Here is a 21960-nt window from a genome sequence, read left to right on the forward strand (position 1 = left end):
GTCAGACTGTATATTTATAATCACACCATCCAGTGTCACACAAATGAGGATGAGATTCCCTTTTGAGTCTGGTTCCTCTCAAGGTTCTTCCTCTACCATCTAAGGGAGTTTTTCCTCACCACAGCCGCCTCAGGCTTGTTCATTGGGGATAAATACAAACACATTTAAATATAAGTCTAATATGAATCTTGAATTTTTGTATTATATTAATCTTTATATAATATTATTTTTTTAAATATTATGTTTGTTCTGTGTTCTTAGAGAATGTCCATTGTTAAAAGCGCCAAACAAATAAATTTGAATTGAATCGAATTGAATTTGAATTACATTATGACTGGCATTAGATAATAGCTGTGAGTTCTGGAGGATATGATGATCAATAGCACTTGGCAATATGTCACAATATAGCATATGTTTAAATCATTAGCGTAAGCTCATTGGACCATCTCTTAACCAGATCGCACTTGACTTCTTCAGGCACTTGAGATCGGGATAACAAAAAATCCTTCATTGTATAGTTTAGCAGTACATTTTGAGAGGCTTTAGATATAATTTTGTTCAAAAGAGCAGTTGATTTTAGCAGGTTTCCAAAAGTCAAAAATATCATTAACCAGGGTTACCAGTTTTCAGCAACATTTCTAGCTCAACTGAATCTCAAAAACTACACAAAACAGAGTAGAAACTGGCTTTAAAATGTAACTTGGGAACAAAGTCATGTAATGCGCACACAATTCTGATATACAGACATCATCTACTCCATAATTCTCACCTCTCTTTTCCCTAAAACCAACCAATCCAAACGAAAGTGTCTGCACTTTGCTTATGCTTGTGGAAATGTATAGATTTTTTATTTCTGATTATTTGATTATTTATCTTGGCAGGATTTATAAACTAGGATTATTTGGTGTCAGATGTGACCATTGAGATATACTTTATATAGTGTGTACAGTTATCTGTAAAGATGACGTATTGTATCATAATATGTGTGAGGCAGTTAGTGGTGAAATCTAAGAAAATAATACACTGAATATTACAAAACATATCATTTTGAGGGATTGACCTTAAAGTAACCGTTATTATTGATTCCACCATAAAGTGCCATGAATTACAGAGCCACTCATTCTGTTCACTGCAGGACTGTTGAAAGCAGTTGACAGTCGACCTTTTACCGGCTCTGATAAATGTACATACGTACTCTGTGTGTGTACATGTTGGGCACTGATAAGGCTCTGAATAAGCACAGGGGTATTCAAAAGCATAATTAGATCAGCTCTGTACATACTTTTCTATCAGTTTATGATTCAGGATGTTTAGCCTTACTTTTCAGGATGTCTGCTGATGTTTTGTGTTCATTTTCAATTGTGATTTCTTTCATCAAAGCTCCCAAACAAATATGCAGTTCTATGCTGAAAAACCTTCTCATCTCTTTATCTGTTCATTCTGCTTACGCGGATCAGCTTCCTACTGTAAGTGTCAAATTTAGCGCAAATAATAACATACATTAATAACCAGTAAACAATAAATTAGCAGCAGAATCAGGGAGCACGTCACGATATAGTGTTTCCTGGTGGAATTTTCCTTTACCAGGCCTAGATACTTTATTATAAGACTTAAGGAAAAATGTATTTATTTGTATTTTTAACAATGGACATTGTCTCAAAGCAGCTTTTCAGAACTTAAGAGACATAAACAAATTATATTATATGAAGATTAATATAATACAAAAATTAATATTAGACTTATTTATATGTGTTTATATGACTGTGGTGAGGAAAAACTCCCTTAGATGGAAGAGGAAGAAACCTTGAGAGGAACCAGACTCAAAAGGGAACCTCATCCTCATTCGGGTGACACTGAAGGGTGTGATTATAAACATACAGTCCGACAATTGTGTATTGATGAGGAGGTTGTTGTCCTCAAAAACAACATGGAGTTTGTGTCTCCTCTTAGAATGTCCGAATACTTCAAGAAGCAGAATCCAACTGGAGCTGGTACACCTTTAGATGCCTCAGGATCCTCACAGGGTTGGCCTCATCTCAATGGAGGTCCAAAATATTTATGGCACAGAACACAAGTGGCACTGAAACAGGTCCAGGTTGCAGTATGAAGACTAGACTAGACATACTATAATGTTTACTTACATAATGGTTCTATATTTTTGCTGTAATTTTCTCAAGGCACATTTTAGTTTCAGCTGTTTTGGATATTCTCTCATGTGTTTTTCTACCCTTATTTCCTGCCCAGTTTGGGGATTTTGGGGATGAACTTGTTTTTCCAGTGGCTGTTCCTCTGAATCAAGAAGCAGGCCAATGGAAAGACAAGGAAGGGGGAAGGAATTGTGAACGACTATAACTTCTATCTTTGACCAATTCCCAATGCTATCATTTATATTAACTCTTAGTTTTTAGGTTTTGAAGATGTTTATGTGCCTATCTTAAGGAGTTAAGTTGATATATTAGTAGTAATTCCATGTAAATAAACCTCTGACACAGTAGGATGCTTGCCAATTTAGCGACTATAAGTGCTGTATTGACTTTGGCTCAAGTGCCTGCAGTAGCTAAGAGGGCCTTTTTTCATGTAAGAGAATGTCGAATAGGAACAGAACAAGGTTTGTACCAGGTCAAGACCAGGTGGAAGAAAAGGTGTGGGGGTTGACTGGCCGGTCTAACAGCAATAAAAGAGCTGACACACCAGCTAGATTTGCAGAGAATTTAAGTTCTACCCAGAATATACTGATGTCCTATTAAAGCTTCTTCCACTTAAATTATTCCTAATTATGTCTTAAATACAAGCTAAAGAGAGACTGTTAAATTACAGGAAGTAGCCAGTTTGTGTGTTAATCCTCTTTTCCTCCATATATTCCGTTTCTCATCTAAAATCAAAAATAGAATAGATTTTTTAAATAATTGTCAATTCAATATGAGAATTTAGATTTTGAGAATTGGATTTTTAACTGAAACAGATTTTTCCAGTGATAGAAGGATCAGTGATACCACATCCACATCAGGCCTTGATAATTCCATTCTGACTAAAATTCCCCAAATCTAAATTGAGTCGAATTTCAGGTGATTCGTCTTAAAACAAATAAAGCTGAAAACAAATTTCAGCTATTCTGGATATTCTTTCATAACGCTGGATGTGTGTCTTTGGTTTGTTGTTCAGATTATTTCTGATCTTTTCCTATGAAGAATCTCCGAATATTATAAATAAAAATAAAGAATAATAATAAAAAAAAAAAAAATAAAAAAAAACCAAAACAATTTTTAGCAAACTACTGGAATGAAATAATTCCTGGGTAACTGGGGAAGTTTTAAGAGAGGACTTTTAGAGGACATGTCAATTACCTAGACTTCTTATCAGTCTCTAGTTGGACAAGTTCTTTCTTTATTTACTGATTTAAACCCTTTATGTCTCAGGACTGATCATCATCCTGATAAGAGCTTCATTTGAGAATTTTTATCCCTGCACCAACTTAGACTTCACTTAAAGGCACAAGGTGATAGGGTCAGGTTACTGTATTTGAGCCAGAGAAAGGAAAGCAGCAGAAAGCATTGCTGACACAGACAGAACCAGTGAACAGAATAGATCGAAAAAAAGGTGTCAGCGAAAAAAAAAACGCCTTTGCTCGAGTGACCAGCAGTCTTTTCTCTTTAGCAGAAGTGATGTGGGGGAAATGCAGATGACAACAGAAATGATAGTGGGAAATGGGACAGAAGGAAATGTGTGAGGGGGGGAATAAACACGAGTCAGTACTCTCCCTCGCCTTTCTGAAGAAATCCTCAGCATTCCAGGTACAGCGAGGGGAATTCAAGCAGCTCTGTGATATTTGTGACACATACAGTATATATTGTTCTCCTCAGATTACATCCATTATCATTGTATTTTTGGGGAAGTGACATGTTAAAAATGAGAAGTGGTACTTAAAGGGATAGGCCCGGTAATATATCAACTATGTGACTTTCTCCGTAAAAAGAAACTTTTTAAATGGCAAAAAATTTAGTGGTGTTTTTTTTTTTGGTTTGTGTTTTATTACTGCTTGTAATTTGGCCTGTCACATTTATGCAATTCAATTAGATTTTATTGTGAAATCGTGGCTAATGACTCATAGAAGCCCTGTTAAATACCTAATTCTAATTGGTCAAAAGGTTTTGATTCATTTTCACGCTATTGATTTGTAACTGCTTACAAGCCCTAAGTATGACCATGTATCACTATGACCAAGTGACTCTGTCTGTCTTAAACAAATAATTCACATGGCTCCTGTTTTCTTATGAGTGTGGAAAACTTTACCACATTACTTCCCATGTTGGCTGTAACCACACAAATCTTTCCACACTCACCAAGTCCGAACAGATCAATAGTTATCAAATCAAGTGCTTTTTCACATCATTGCCTGTCTCTCCAGCACTGTTTCATAAACATTCATGGATTTTTCCTGCTTCTTGTGTTTTTTTAGGCAGTTAAAGAACCACTTTACATTACAGACTGTTAACCCCAGGTTAAGGCTAAGATTCTTCTCTTACATTTATCAGTTTAAGGAGGTCACCCAAGAGTGCAGAAAGGTTTGGAGCATATGTTTACAAGGCATCATGCTTGAGGCAATAAGGGGGTGAGGGTATCTGGGGTTAAGGGAATAAATAGCTTAATGTTAAAAAGTGTGCACTAGAAATCTACTTAATCCTCTTTGGGCTGCTTAAGAGCTTCCTTTTAGACCAACTGAAGAGTCCCTTGTGCCTACTATAGACATCAGTGATAAATGTTCTAATATCTACCATAGTATTAGCATAGAATCAGAAAGAATATTTAAAGAGGCTATTTGTCATTTTTAGAGCCCCCTGCTGCCCGTGAGGTAAAATGTGATTACAATGAAAATGTTGTCAAGACAAACTCATTCCCCGAAGCTGATCCCCCATACATTATGCTGAACAATTATATTCATCATGGGATACCATTTATGGGAAATGGGTGGGGTTTCTTTTAGCCTGGAAATAAACTCCAAAAGATCTGTTGCACAGCAATATTGCAATTATTTTTTTTATTATAGATCTAGAAATGCTTTAAAAATGCCATTTGAGATAGTTTTTAATATTAAGATACTTAATATTTACCCTGTATTTGAACCACACTATTGATATTCAGGTAAGGCTGTGCTTTAGCTTGGGACTCACAATGTTAGCATTATATCCCAGGTGATTTCAAGAGCAGCCAGTAGCTGGCATCAAGCTAATGTTGTACTGGAGCCCAGTTGGATTGAACTTCTGCTAAGGTTGAAGGTGACAGGCAGAGCAGGATGGAAGTCCTCCCAGATACGCATTTCCTGATCCTGGATCATGCTGTTTGCTTTGGACAGACTCTCTTAATCTCTAATTCACACCCATGCCGCCCTGCGATGCGTAGTAAAAATGGTGAAAAATAAGGTGACCTCTTTTTTCCATGGGTGTTATCAGTGTGGGTGTTTATTCCCATGCCGTCCTCTCTGTTTGCTGATCCACCCTTCTCCTCTTACAGATGTGCCTCAATGTGTTCAATACTGATAATTCGCTTTGCACTTTATGCAGTATCTGATACGTTGCTGTCACTTTGAAAGTTTGTTCGCCCACTGAGTGGAAAGAGCAAAAAAAAGGGCTTCATGTAGGTTAAGACAACAAAATGGAAATCAAGGAAAGTAAGCATTACTATCACACTTGTTTCTTGAAGTCGTAGGCTGTAAGTTTGGTGTGAGTTCCATGGATTGTGTTAACCCAACTGATTCAGTGCAAAGCCTTTTAATGAAGCATTTTTTTTTTTTTTTGAGCTTCAGAGGTACGTTGCCTTGTTTATGTATAGTATACTGCATAAACGAGGAGCCTACAGACTGTCCTTAACCTCATTGTAGTCTTCAGCTGTTCTGATAACAGCGTTCAGCGTTGTTATGGATCTCATAATAGTTGCTTTATAGTCATTGGGGTTTGGATTCAGAAGTTGCTCCCAAAGCAGTTCAGGCCAAAAGCACTTTCTTAAGTGTTTATGACCAACACTGTGGTTACTAGAAGTTGACGTTTAATTATGTGTGCTTTTGATTCGTAAAAAGTCCAAAAGGACCCTGAGGCACAGTAATGGAAAAGAAAATGTGCTCCACTGCCAGGGTAACCTTCATGTCAAAGAAAATTGTCTTGGCAGGCTTTGTGGAACAGTTGGATATGCCAGCACGTTAATGAACACACAATGCTGAGCTCACTGGATTCTGACTGAGAGAATTTGTCGCCATCTATTGACCATTAGCTGGAACTACATCTGATTCATGATGGCTTGAGATAAAACCAGCAACGTATTGTCACAATTTTTTTTACTTATTAAGTAATTACATGCCATATTTTATATCCATTTATAGTTACATTTAACTATTTTTTAAGCATTTACATTAAGCTTTGTTTATGATCTGAGTTACTTCTTCAGAAGCATCATTTACTTTCTCTCTTCTGACCTTAATGAGAAAAAAATGCAGCTTATCGTGTTCCTGAGAAACTAGAACGTCGTCTCTGTGGAAGACCTTCCCGTGATGGAGATCTTAATTACAGCTTTAGTTCTAACACTGGAGACTTCATCCAAAAAGAAATAAACATCTGCTCATAGAAAGCTTCACCATAACAACAATTACACACAGTTTGTACTCAAGGATAAAATGATTTTTAGTAGTTACTTTATATAATAAATGTACGTTTTTATTCTCAATGTTACCAGAGCTTGCAATATAGTTGGATTATCCAGAAAGGGTGTTGGACTATCCAAGACTCTGGGGTTATATTTATGAAAGTTCTGTGTCATCAATCTGTAAAAGATCACATGGATCACCCAAAAACTCTAAAACATGACTATGAACTCTACAATCTGTTATTTTTCTCTTTTCTGTTAAGTTTCTGATGTGTGTGTTGTTGTTTTTTTTGTCTGTGTCTATCCACCAGACTGCAGTTACACTTGTCACCTGGAATGTGAGAACCATGTTCGGCTCGACTGTAACCAGGGAAACGGGCAGAAAGAAGAGACGTGTTCCGACTCCCCCGGCCGAACATATTCTACAGCGCCTCCAGCGAAGGTAAACTTACACAATTCAGTTGCAATTTACTGAAAAAAAAACTCCATTAATCCTAAATATATATTCATGACAGAATATTCAGTGATAACAGTGGGTTGATTCACTCCCTTCAAAATGGGTTGATTCACTTCATTCAAAGTATTCACTCCCCCTTGAACTCATTTTGGTTTTGCAACCCTGAATTGACTTCATGAAATTGCTTGATTTAATTTGAATATGCAAAATATTTAATTATTGTGCCTCATTTAAGTTCAATGAAACTTAAAAGCTGATGTTGGTCTCATGGCAGAACCATCTCTGCATGTTATTTTTCAATGTCCATGGGGTTTATTCGGACCTGAGCCAAATATCCAGAGGGTGGCGTGCATTCTAGGCTGTTTAATGTGTTGTTTTGTGTTGAACAATGGGTTAGGCTTAGTGATTGGGTTATAGTAGGAATTTGATCAGATCCAGTTCCACCCCATAGACTTTTGAATCTGCAGCAAGGAACGTTATTTTGCCTACAATTACCACAGCAGGTCTTCCTGGCATACGTCTCTGTCAACTTTAGACATCTAGATACTGATGATTTTGACCGTTCGTCATTGCAAAATTGCTCAAGCTTTATCAGACTGAAGCATTAACCACACACACTTCCATTTACACACTGTAATAAACAACAGTGTTTGAGGTTGTTGGTGGTGCAAGTTTTTATTCCAGTCCAAATTTAAAACAGTAGTTATTGGTCTTTAATCAACTATATGTACTGTAGTGGCTCCTGGTTTGTTAGGATGATGGAAATAAACTAGGTTACCTAACTTTTGTTGTTTTTTTTTTTTTGCCTCTGGTTTAACTCTAGGTCATTTGTTTGGTCAGTCTTTTAAGATTTAAGACAGTACACACTTCAGTCTTCCCTCTCGGTTTTTCTTTTTATTTTGGTTAAGACAATGAATTGTTTTTGGTATTTCATTCAAGGATTTCACTCTTTCCTCTGAGTGTATGATTCTATGTCAGTGTTCCTATAACAAACTGATAAAACTGAACAAACCAAGGTTTTCCAAAAATGTTGGAAAGACAAAGCATACGATCATGTCAGGTAGATTAACCTTTATTATCATGTCAGATTAACAAATGTGGTGGTGGTACGTATTTGATCCTGTTGTTGGATAGACTAAATGCTGTAGTCAATATTTAATATTTACATTCAGGAAATAATGTTTTTCAGAAATGTATGGATTAGAAAATATAATCATTTCACTATGTTGTGCAACAAAAATATTACTTTTTAACATTAACCCTACATACCACGAGAGGGAGCTGCTCTATATAATTACAGATCAGATTATTTTTTGCATGGTGTTGTGAAGATCATAGACCTTCTGTTCAAAGCCTGCTAGATATTTCCTAAAGGAGTAACTTGATTAGTGCTTGAGGCTTCTGTGTTCTTTAGGTACTTTCTAGATTGACATCCATTGTGTCAAAGCTTTCAGATACAGAGCTAATGCTTTAACTTCCAGTCGTTACATGAAAGAAACCAGCTTGCTAAAGGACACAGAAATTAACTTAATTACAATAAAGGTTTCATTAAATTATACGGACCAGTGTGCACCCTAAGGCCAGCCCTTAAAGCTCCTTAAAGCTGAGAAAGCTGTTTTATAGACAAAACATGCCATGGGACAATAAAGCTCTTTACTATTGTGATATAATTAGATAGAGGTGTCGTTTTCTTTACTAATGTGAGGATATTGAATAAGACATACGACAGGACAATACCAGGTCTATTTTTTCTCTACATCATTATCTGCACTCTCAATGTGAATCTCCTCAGTATCTCATCTCAACCTTTCTCTCTTTCACCATCACTGTATAGTTCTTCTGAAAAGGGTACAATATGTTCTCAGAAAGTTTCTTCTTACCCTAATCACACTATAATACAAACCCAATGGTACGTCCCATAGTCCTGTAATCACTGTACTAACTAATATAAAACCATTACTCCAAACCATTTTTTACATTCAAAACAAAACCACAGAGATGGCTTTAGGACTGCGATTGACACATTCAAGTCTCCATCAGTGAACAGATGATACCTTCAACTAGATAGTCTTTATGATAAAACTAGAATGAATTCATTTCCTGTGTACATGAATGAATCACACGTTTCACAATATAGTCCACAGTAATAGAAGGGAAATGATTTCGAATCACACTATCCACGGTTCTATTTTGAGTCTGGTTCCTCTCAAGATTTTTTTTTCTTCTTCATATCGTCTCATGGTGTTTCTCCTCACCATCATCACTTCTGGCTTGGTCATTATGAATAAATTCAATATTTATCCCTTCTATTTTTGTATATATTTTTGACTAGCTGCATTGTGTCAATGTCCCTTGTTAAAAATATATGCATGTTCATCTAACTTCAAATTCAGCCTTTTTTATATTATGGAAGCTGTTTTTCTCTACTAAATGTTTTTCTCTACTAAAGCAGCACACAGCAACTATCTCTTTCACGTCATTTCATTTTGTGTGTGTTTTCACACAAATATTTGTTGCTGTTCGACTTACGACTTCCTTTTTCCTGTCTCGCGCATGGAAACCACACACATGAATATGCACTCTGTAAACCTGCACACCTTTGTGTGTACGTGTTTGTGTGTGTGCATGTGTGTGTGTGTTGTGTTAACCCCATCAGAGATGTTCCAGCACTGCAGAATCTTTCAGCAGATTCTTGTTTTGTTCCCTCCATTTCTGAGTATTTAGACCGATGCTTATCGAAGTTCTTAGCTTCCTAGAGTCTCAACTTCCTGTTTGTATTCTAATTCACATGAGATTTAGCACACTTCCTGGTCATGCAGCAGGACTTCAAAACATTTTCTCTATCTTTGTTTGAAAGAGACAGTTTCTAAACTCTTAGCATCTGCAATTCACTGTTCTCTAGGGGTGAGCGATATCATACTGTACTTTGAGATATTACTTTGATGCACAGTGTGTATTAGAGTAGTTGATGTGGTGTATGTTTCTGAGAGTTATTGCCGGAGTCAGTATGTATTTGTATCAGATCAGTTTAATTTTATACTCTGATCCAGTGTTCTTGATGTATTTGATAGTACATATATGTTGTAATTAAAGCCCTAGAGTCAGTTTTATAGATTAGCAGGTGATTAGAATACTGTGCTCCACAAAAAATACCTTCAAAATAAAATCTATCATATCTGTCTTGGTCTCTTTGATTAGTGTTTTGTGCAGGGAAAAAAAAAGGTTTGCAGTGACCTGACCTTTTTTTGCTGTCAGTGCTCCTTAACATTGGTGTAACTTTTCCTGTTAGCTAGTGTGACGTAGCTACCTAGTAAGCGGTTCAGAGTTAAAGATAGTAATCAGGAGAAAACAGTAAGCTGTTTAGTGTTGAATTGTGTTGAAACATTACATTTAACCGTTAAACATTCACTTGGACAGGTTTAATGGCTAGATAAGACACATCACAGCAAAGCTAGCTGATACAAGGAGCTCTGTCAGCAGGTCCCACTGATTCACACCGTAACACAGTGGCAGCATTTTGCCATTCAGTTGTAGATCACCATAGCAACAAATCCAATAAAATCAAGACAACACACTTGTATGCTTTATAAGTGAGACCATGAGAGCTGCTCTGAGTGTGCAAGTGTCTCAGACAGTGCACATGACCAGAGACAGAAAGAGAAAAAGAGAGAGAATAATTGAGAAAGAAACACCTTTCTATGTCCTTGACATGCTAACTGATTTGCACACTGTTTTTCAGTGCAGCAAATATGTATTAGTGTCCAGAGAACCTTCAATACTAACCTTCGAAGTGTCCTCCCTAACCTGTTCTAGTTTTTAGCCATACATATTCAAATCCAAAGACGGGCATACACAATAAACACTGCTAAAGGTTAAAGGGAGCATACAGTAACCTTCGAGATTTGATAGAGCATGAAGCAAGCTTTTTAACCTACCATATGCGTGGCTTGGAGCTTGGTATATGTTTAGTGGAGAAAGAAATTAGAGCCTCTGTGCATTATTAAAGACAAAGTGTAAGTGAACGATATGAGGTGTCCTGGCTACCAGAGAGGGGTCTGAAACGCAGATCATGTAAAGGATCTGACGCTGCATTTAACACCAGTGTGTAAGAGGAGTCTATCATTAGAGACTGGATATTGAGTGGCACTGTTTAAAAAAACCTGTCCAAACCAGAAAGCACCGGTAGCTCTAACGGTTAATATGGTGAAGATTTCTGTATTGAACGCTTATGGAAGTCTCCAGTCTCCAGTGTGAGTTTCTCACAACCTTTCTTGCTATCATGATTGTTTTTGTGTCTTAGTAACTTCAACAGAAATTCTAAGTTAACATAAAACAGCCCATGTCACCAGTTTCTTAAAATTCTGTCACTTTAACGCTCTTGTGCTGACCATGTGTGCATTTCTTACAGCTCAGGGTTTTGTGGCCTATTTCAGTATTTCACCTGCTGTTCCAAATAATCTCACAAAATTCTACAGAGATGAGGTCTCACAGACTTGCCAGTCTGCCATACTTGTCCTACACACCCATACACACTGGTTCTACACACCCTACAGTTGTCGTCCTGGAGTGTTATGTTGACCAAACAGCTGGGGATCTGCTTGTGAAGTTACGCTTGTGAAGTTGCACGTTGTACTATGAGATGCTGCTATTGCTGTGACATTTTTTCAATTCGATTCCCATATCTGGCAAGAACAAATGGGCAACTCAGTCAGCAGACTTGCCCTGGCCTCTGGCTGGTGAACTCTTTGTTCAATGCTTCCAATCTCATAACCCTTGCAGGTTTTGGGTTCTTTCTACGGAAGAGCAATTATGCAGTTGGTTTTTTCATGGGATTGATTATCTTCTTTCACAGCAATTTGCAGAAAGCCCCTGCAACATTTCCTCTAGCTCTACTACTACAGCAAATTGATGCCATGCAGAGCAGGGATCCTCATCTTTGAGCCAGTCAATAAAACCCCCAAACCCCCAGGAGAGCAATCTTCATCTCCTCCATCTTCTTACCATCAACCATCTCATCGATTATGGTAATATAACAGACGGCTTTGGCTTCAGGTAATTTGTCTGCATTTATAGAAGCAGTCTTTTTTTAATCTACAGCCACACACGTCAAAGTCACCCAGCAGCATTTATAGGCACATTTGTCATTCTATGATTTGGGATCCAAGGATCCTTTTTGCTGCATTGGCAGAATCTACAAGAATACTGGATTGAGTCCAAAGGTTTAACTGTCGCTCAATGAGAATTTAGTAAAGCAGTGACATGGGTAATCGAAAGTGGTTTTCAGCCAGCCTCTATTGAAAGAGGTCATCATTTTATCTCTTTTTTTTCTAGCTCAGGCTTTTCATCACACTCTGTAAAATATAGTTTGGTGTAGAGTATTGGACAAAGCAAGTCTGGATACTGACATGACAATCGTAGAGAGGATATTGGTAATGTTTTATTCCACTATGATGTGATATATCTCAAAAGTATGAGGAAAATAATGAGACATGCTGAATGATGACCGTTGAGAAGTATTTATTTGCTCATTATTCTGTACTCAGCTGGTCTTGACTTCTCAAGGTCAGGGTTAAAGGTTAAGTCCAGAGGTGCCTGCTGGGCCTTAAGAGAGGTCAACAGTCATGTAATCTATGACCTGCAGGTATGTAGGTTTTGTTATTGTGATGCCTTTTCAACGGTCAGGTTGTAAGTCTTTGTGTGTCAAAATGAATGCGTTTTATTTATGTAGCGGTTTTGTGTACGTGGGGTGTCTATCATCTAAAAAAAATACAAATTCATACATAAAATTGCTGGAAGTAATTTTAGGCACCTCAAATTCCCATTTTTAATATATAATCACCATTTCTGATAAATAAGTAAGGAATAGAACAGAAGAAGACATGCTGTTACAGGAAATTAATCAACCGTTGAGTGGTGTGATGAAGCAGGATTACAGATACCACCTCAAATTAGACTATTTTACAATAATAGCATATCCCAAAGTGTTTTTCCCCCCTATTATTTAAAAAAAATTCTGTGTCTTTCTTTCCAAAAACTTTTCCCATGGTGGAGAACTTGAATAAATGTTATTAAATGCTGCCTTACACACAACAAGTAATCAATGTTTATACATTTTTCCCATGCACCTCTTATAAATTATGTAAAGTAGATCATCCCGCATACATAAGTCCCTATGAATGAGTGGTTGCTCTAGAAATGGTAAGGTATTAGAATGAATAAACTAACACTAAAATCCGGCAAGACAGGCCTTATGATCTTTTCTACTAATGTGATTATTTTCATGTGATATTTTTTCATTGCCCAATATTTATACATCTGGTGATAAATATAGATTTTATGTGTTTCCATGTCCGTGCATTGAAAACAACATTTGTAGGCAAGGTGGCGTTTTTTACGCAGCTTGTGTGCCTTATAACGTATAATACGTCCACTTTATACTTTATTGTATACAGTAGCTACTCTTCAACTCAAAAAGTGCATTGGAATGAATTAATAATGCAAACAGAAACAATAGTTTGTACATTATCGAAGCCATTAAATTGTACCTGTGGCTTTTTCAGAGCCTCATTAGTATAAAGTGTGCTCTGTTTACGCAGCAGTCACAGCTTCCTCTATTCGTTGCAGCTGCTCTAAATGGCTTTTCACATTTGAACACTCGAAATTCTGACATATTTGTTCTTCTTCCAGAGAACTGTCCCTTTGCATATTGGATACTATGTAAAATAGGACCACATGCTGATTGGATCATGTGTGATGTATCTGTCTTTTCTCTCTCTCTCTCTCTCTCTCTCTCTCTCTCTCTCTCTCCCTCCCTCCCTGTGTTTGTGTCTGTTTGTGAAAGTGTGTGTCTCCGTCATTAAGAGGAAATGGCTATGGTTGAGCAGTTGCAAGCAGGAAGAGAGACAGAGACAGGGGAGAGAGAGCAGACTCAGAGAGAGGGAGGGAGTGAGTGAGAGAGGGAGGGAAGGGGTAATACGTCAGCACTGCTCTCTCAGTCTCTGGTAATGCAGGCAGGAAGGCAGTGAGCAGGTTGTTTCCCAGCTTTGACAGCTCTACTCACTACAGGCACATTTAACACAGCACCGCATCGTCTACAGACTCGCCGTGGGTTCAGTCATCAACCCCAGCTTATGCAGCAATCTTCACTAGTGACAACAAGCCTGCATGAGCACTTCACTTCACAGAGACAGAGCTTTCTCTTATCCTTTCTTTTCTCATCTGATTGACAAGCTGAGCTGATGTGGATTTCAGGGACCGAGCTGAAAAGGCCATTTCTTCTCATTTCCATCTTGATCTTGTCTTGCTGACCTGCCAGAAAGAGGAACCGAGGTCTCCTTGCCGCTCTTCCGCAACCCCCAGCAGTGATACGTAGAAGTACTCTGATACCTCTACTCTCCTGCTCTCGGATTTCCGTCTGTCCCTTCAACTGACTTCAGGCATTCTGGTCATTGATTTGAAACCGTTCCTCATCTACTGATCAGATCTTTACTTCTTGCACTGCCTGAAGCCTGGAATGGTGCCGGGGGCCGCTGGAGGCCCCGCAAATGACCGGTAGCAATAGCATGAGCAGTGGCTACTGCAGCCTGGACGAAGAGAACGATGATTCCGCCTTCTTCACCGCCAAGACCACCTTCTTTCGCCGATCACAGTCCAAGCAAAAGGACAAGGTAATGCTGGGGAAGCGGGAAGAAGAGCAAACAGTGTATATTTTTGAAGATCACTGAAACAGAGAAGGGCTACTTTTAGGTGACGGTCATAGAGAGCGGAAATTGGGTTGTGTTCTTGAAGTTTCTGAAGTGACGCAATGATGACTTGTGTGAAAAAAAGAGTATTGTGTGTTGGTTTTATTTAGGGTGTGTTATTATGTACTTTTCTACATAGCTTTCCAATGTTGGAAAAATGTCTCTAAACCTTTGATGATGGAAATTCTCTTGGCGGAAAGTTTAACATGAGAACAAAGTCTGTTTACCCAAATCAAACCTCAGATTTGAGGAAGTTTTTTTCCCCTTTCAGTGTTTCCTTTGTGTCAGTAAATTATGCTAATTGTAACAACAGCTTTCTAGCGTAATTTTTCGACTTGATTTTTGTGTCCTTGGGCTGCTCTGATGAGGAAAATTAAGCAAAAGGAGTGGGCTGCAGTGGTGATAACACCCCCCTTCGTTTCCTTATTATCTTTTCAAATGGAGTTGCTTCTAAATAACAAATTCATTTTAAATCATCTCCTGGTCTTTGGACACACCCGAAATTCTTCCAACTCTTGTGTTTTCCCACTGGGCAGAGTTTCCCAAAACGTATAAGCACTTGTGTTGTGTTATGTAAGCTCAGTTCAATTTGAGACTAATTTATTTGTTTAAGATGCTAAGCTGAGATGAATAACACGCACAGGCATCTGGCATATCGCCGCCGATTAGAGTTGCCCTTCCCACTTATTTACTTAATTACGCTCTATGAAGCTTAAATATATTTACTCTATATATGTATATATATATATATATATATATATATATATATATATATATACACATACACACACACACACATGTATTGTATCCTGAGAAATTGCTTTGTGCCTGTATAAGCAATACACTATCAGGCCAAACCTTTGAATTCTACTTCACCAGGCTTACCTCAACTTCACTAGTGTCAGGTTTGTAAAGATCCTTGTTCATGCTATGAATTATTCATCCTCTACATAGTGTAGGTGACCAGTTTAGGTGACCAGCTTAGAGTATCTAAGGACTGAAGATTTTTTTTTGTTTGCTTATGTGTGTTCCTTTTAGGATTGTCTGATCTAAAAGACTGTTGGAATAGCTGTTGGAATAGCTAAAATAAGAAGCATACATTGTTTGGGCTGCCAGGATGTGGGTTTTTTGTGTGACTCTGGTTGCTAGGATGGTGCTGTCTGTGCAGTTCTGGTTGCCAGGTTAGAGCTGAGGTTATTGTTGCAGAACAGGTTCTGTAACCTTAGCTTCAGATCAGATTTCCTTTTGTAGTTGAAGTAAGCATTTCTGTCAAAGCTAATTTTATATCCTTTGACCTAGCATAGATCAATACTGTATCATGGCTCATGCAGTATTTGGTACTTAATAAGCATCTCTGAAGGAAAAATTGATGGAACATACAACCAGTTCCATGTACCCATCATTCATTAACACGAGCTCGAGCAAATATGACACCCACTGAACATCAGCGCCACATGTCCTCCCACGTATCATAGAAGACCACGTGTGGAGCAAGCAAACAAAAAAGCTCCACCCCATAACGCTGTCGTTACAGCCAGTTGTAAACATTTGAATAGGGAAAGGTAGACAAATATTAAGGATCATGGTTACTATATGCAGTGCTTTTGGAACTGAACACGCTGTACATTAACACATACTGACTTCAGATTTATGATGCTTGATGATTTAATACAGTACAGCTGGGGGATTCTTATATTATTACATGTATAGCAAGCTAAAAAGGATGGCTTACATATGCACACACACCACTTCCATTTTACTCTGTAATGGCAAGTTATGCAAATGATCCTGGACTCGCAGGCATTTTTGTCAGTCTGTCTTTCAAACTCACTACAGGCGATTGTCAGATACCGCTGTAGCTGCTGGCTTTGCTGAGCATAAAATAATTAATTAACAGTTTATACGCCAAAGCACACCCTCGGCTGTTCTGTAGAGCACATGGTGGCCAAGCTGCTTTGGTGCAGTAGCAATGCATCAATAAACACTTGCTATCATCAGGTCTATATTAGTGTGTGTGTGGAGTGTGTGTGTTGTGAAATTTGTTGGTGTTACATACAGATGATCAAGCTTTGTTTGGTTAAAGGGACGTGAATATGTAGAGAGTGATAGCTTCTCCCACTTGATGGTTGACCCAGTAATGAGAGAGAGAGAGAGAGATTGTGTGTGGGAGGGGGACAGAGAGAGACTGTCATTACTGCAGTACATTTGTTTCTCTGCAGAAACTGCAGGAAGAGAGCTTGTACAGTATGTCAAGTGAGAGCAAAAGATCATAGCAGAGCATGCAGTTGTCACAGTGCTATTGCATTGAACACTCTTGGTAAGAACATTTACACAATAAAGTATGAAGTATGTGAGTATGTCAGGGCTTCGGTTGTAATAGGAAATGGGCCACAGTTTCACAGCTTCCGCTCTGAGATAAACAAGCTTCTGCTCAGGCACCAAGTTCCTGCAACTGTGACTGGCAGGCTCAGAGCTATGGCTATGAGGATGACCAGTGTATTAAAAATATCAACTAAGTCAAATGGGAAGTGATTTTTGGGCTCATCGGTTTCAAGCTAGTCAGCGATTTTATTGCAAGTTACATTGGTCAGTTCTCACGATTCAAACAAACATGACTTCTCTTTTTAGTATAACTTTTCAAAGCCACACCCTGAAAACATCCCCAAGATAGAAAGCATAAGGCTGATGAGTGGTTGGATGTTATTGGCGAGGAATACGGATAGGACTGGGACATGTGGGACTCTTTTTTTAAAATCCTGTATCTGCAGATTTGAAGTCAGCTGATCCAATTCCCCAAGTATGTGAACACTGTTAAGAGAGATTTTCTTTCTTTTATTTCAGTTGCAAGATTTAGCATATTCACTTAAGGCTGTAACGATAGCAAAATAATGTGAGAAAAGGCTAATTCACTTGAGTGGAATGGGGTTTTGTAGTATATTTTTATATTAGTATATATTAATATATATATATATATACTAAAAAATATATACTAATATACTTAGTATATTAGTATATATTTTTACTCACGCAGATTTTTAAGCTTTGGATCCATGAGAATATATTCAAAAATTATTTCAGACTAGTTTCCATATTATTTCCTATTACTGTACAAGGCTGCATTAAACTAAATAGGAGTATTAAACCTAACCATTTATAAGCTTTTAATTTCTAGTGGCATTTTTGTAGTGAGTCATTTAGTCATCATTTAAGGTACAGATATGCTCCTGAGGTTTGTCAACAATAAAGTCAATATTGTTCAGAATGCTCAAGAGCTTTCACGTGGCCTAAGGATGGCTCTGATGGCATCCTGTTACCTAATCAGCTCAAGACACCATGTGCTGAGCTCAAGGATGGAAGTGAGAACACACAGAGGAAGCACTTCCCTTATAACTCATGTAAGGTGATATTTATCTCCATCGCATCACGGATGTGCTTTGTTATGTATCATGGCCTTGTCTTAGATCCTCAGGTGTCATTATGAAGAAAAACTTTGCCATTTAATCTGAGGAACTGCAACGGTGTCAAATAATATACATTATTTGTGAACAGGGAAAAGTAGTAGTTAAAGGTTTGGGTGTTGTGTGTAAATAGATAGCTCTAGTTTCCAGTACTTCAAAAGGATTTTACAGTTTCTCAGATTTTTTCAGACATCATGCTGGGCGTGGAAGGAAAACCAGGTCGTGTCTGAAGTGAAATGAGTAAGAGTGAAAGCGACACATGTCATCTAGTCTTTTTCCAATCCACAACTGTCCTGTTTCAACTGTCAGGTAACCTCAACAACCTCTTGGTCTTAGCGGACAGGAGAGAAACCTCCTGTGATCTTTTGCTGTCGTAGTCCATCCCACTCAACTTATGTCTTCTGCTTCAGGAAATGAAGCAGACGTCTGCTTTTTATTTGCATTTGATTGCATTACTGTCTAGTAGAAACTAGAAGGACAATAAAAAGAGTGATTTTTTGATTTTAGGGGATTTTTCCTGTGGGTGAGACACGGTATTATGTAGGCAGTTGGAGCAGGAGGAAGTGATAAAGGCCACGACGCTCTTTAGTTCCGCTGTATAAAGCAGCGATGCAGATGCTGTAGGTTGTAATCTATTTAAAGAGACAAGCTCATAGATAAATATAAGTAAAACACTGAGCAATATGATTATATGCTGTCGATATTGTGAACACTATACTGTGACAGTACACTTTTCTGAGTAACAGAACGTCGGTAGCAGTTTTATATTTTGTTGTAATTATGTATTTTAATAACAATTAGGAACACCATAAATGATCTGAACCGATGTTGACGTTTTGTACTGTTTTAAATCTTTATAATATATTATAATATCTATAAAAACTTCCCTTGTTTGCAGCGCTAAATAATTGATTTTTTGAGCTGTTAAATTCATAAATTCATATTGTGTAATATAGAAATGTCTTTAAATATTGAAATATTGTGTGTATTAAATGTGGGTCAGGTCTCAGTCTGGCACACAATAACGTAAGCAGAGGAGACTTGCATGAGGCAAATAGATCCTACACAACACCTGCTGATTCACCATCACATCACACACACACACACACACACACACACACACTGCATCCCTCATGGTCTATTATCTAATTCAAACCCACATTCTCAGAACAATTGGTACTAAACCTTACCTTTCCTTGTCACTTTTCTTGTATGTTTCACTTGGAAGGTGCATGCAGTGTACCAGGAAATAATTAAGAGTGGTACATTACCAAATAACACACACGTACCAAATATCATGAATTTATATTTGAATTTAAAGGCAGTGGTCTGAATGCTTAGATCCTTGAAAGATCTGCAAGGGAAAATGAAATAAGGCCAATTCTCTGATGTGTGTGTGTGTGTGTGTGTGTGTGTGTGTTGGGGGGGGTTTGTATGTGAGAACCAAGCAAGCATTTGCAAGTCTGCTGCTATAAAGTGACAGCTTGATGCCTCCCTGCAGCATAGTGTTTTTTTCTGCACCATTTTTCCTCCCTTCTGATCCATACCTCATAAATCTCTCTCTTTCTCTCTCTCTCTCTCTCTTTCTCATTTTTAGCTGCTTTGCTCCCCTCCTCTTATTCCCCATTTAAGTAAAGCCACTTTCTATATATGCAAACCCAGAAACCTTGAGAAGGTTACCTCATCGTCTACTCCATTGTTCTAATCAGTAGCACTTTCTCATCGCAAGCTAGGGGAAGGGTGGGAGGCTACTATATTTAGCTCTACTCACAAATGCAGGAATTCCTGACAGATTAGTCAGAACGTGTCAATTCCAGCTCCCTGGAAAGAGCACGAAGATTCACCAACATCGAAATTCACATGTCTTTTAGTAATAGATGACTCAGGATGTTCTGGTTGGCTTGTTGGGATATTAGACTGGAGGCTAAAATCAAACGTGTCGATATCTTGACAGTGAATCTACAAGGTTGTGTAAGGCATGAAAGTCAGATTGAAATTCTGTTTGTAATTTCTAATTCCCTACAGGGTGAACATTCGCTACAGGGTGAAGCAGGTTGAAAATATCAAAAATAATGTACCTGTTACGCAGACAAATTTACCTGTTACTCAGACGGGTAGTGATGCTACCCATCAGGACAATCTCAATTTTTGCATCTGTCCGGTATTCAAACATAAGGAATGCAATTTGGGATAAAAAGAATATAACCAAAAGGAGGTAGTATAAACTATATAAAATATAGTATAAACTATATAAAAAGAAACTATATAAAACATGAAAATATTAAAATATAAGTGAAAAATAAAGTATATAAATATACATAAAGGCGTATGGTTTTTAATTATTGTCCTTAAAGTGTCCATGTGCAGTATGGTGTGTATAAAGTGTATAAAGTGGCACTGTGCTGTCCAAGTCCAGAGTTACAGTGACAGTCCAGAGTTAAAGTGTCAGTGCAAAAAAGGTGTGCAGAAAAACAGTGAAGATGGAGGGAGAGGTCCAGTACTACATCCAGATCCTGGGTGTTTCCTGGTTTAAACTCCGAATGGCCTGCTGGAAGAAGCTTCTCCTCATTCTCTCTGTGTTTGCTTTCAAGGAGCGAAAGCGTTTCCTTGAACGCAACAAAGAAAAGAGTCCATTGTTGGGATGGCTGAGATCCTTTACAATCTTCCTGGCCCTGGTCCGGCACTGTGTGCTGTAGATGTCCTGCAGGTCAGGGAGCTCGGTGTGGATGGTACGTCCAGCTGATCGCACCACCCTCTGGAGGGCTCGCCTGTCCTGCATGGTGCTGTTCCCGAACCAGGAAGTGATGCTACCTGTCAGGACGCTCTCAATGGTGCAGGTGTAGAAAGTCTTTAGCACCTGAGAGGGTAGTTTGTCCCTTAAGCATCTCAGATGGTACAGACGCTGAAGGACCTTCTTCACCAAGGTGTTGATGTGACAGGACCAAGACAGGTCCTGTGTGATGTGAACACCCAGGTATCGGTTGGTCCACTCTCTCCACTGGGGTCCCGTTGATGTTTAGCGGTTGGTATGTCCGCTCCTGCTTGGTAGCTTAGTGGTTACCCCCAGGGTTAGGGGTTTGATTCTTATCCCTGACCTGTGTGTGGAGTTTGCATGCTCTCCCTGTGCTTCAGGGGTTTATCTGAAATTGAACAAAGTGCTGATTTGTTGTTTTATTTATTTATTTGTCTCATGGAATCATGCTGCTGATCTAAAATCTAGATGTAAAAGATTCAGCATTTCTGAAATCTGGTGCATGTGCTTGCTATTTTGCCACCAGATAATAAACAACTTTCATGTTATTTAGGTATGTTAGTGTGCAGACTTTCTTACAAGAACATTTATTAAGCCGTGTTAGCTTGTGGGGAACAAAGCAACACACACATTTCTGATCCAGGATTTCAATCTTTCTCTTCTGTCTGGCTTTTGCTCTCTGACTTTCTCTCTTTCATTCCTCAGTCTTGACTCCAGCAGCCAAATCTAGTGGATTTAGAGCCACAAAATACACTAAAATACACTTTATACTACAAACTCTGTGTGTGTATGTGTGTACACTATTGTGTCCCTCTCTGCTCAATGACAGAAACCAAAAATGTGCCCTAAGCATCTTCATTGAATAAATGATCCCATTTTTTCCCATCATTCAGAAAAAAAGAAAAACCCTTTGCATGCATT

General features: G+C 38.2%; 1 protein-coding gene across 4 annotated transcripts in view; it reads left to right on the top strand.

Annotated features, from left to right (window-relative positions):
* Nucleotides 1-21960, top strand: part of rassf5 (Ras association domain family member 5) — a 43736-nt gene that overhangs the window by 13066 nt on the left and 8710 nt on the right. For 2 of the 4 annotated variants that reach the window (XM_060857542.1, XM_060857543.1), the window contains exon 2: nucleotides 6942-7072. In XM_060857542.1, coding sequence (XP_060713525.1) covers nucleotides 6942-7072 — 131 coding nt within the window. Of the gene's footprint in view, nucleotides 1-5634; nucleotides 5666-6941; nucleotides 7073-14091; nucleotides 14755-21960 lie in introns of those variants that run through there. The other 2 variants (XM_060857544.1, XM_060857545.1) reach the window with 2 other exon arrangements.

This window comes from Tachysurus vachellii, chromosome 22, assembly GCF_030014155.1.
Source record: "Tachysurus vachellii isolate PV-2020 chromosome 22, HZAU_Pvac_v1, whole genome shotgun sequence".
NCBI lineage: Eukaryota > Metazoa > Chordata > Actinopteri > Siluriformes > Bagridae > Tachysurus > Tachysurus vachellii.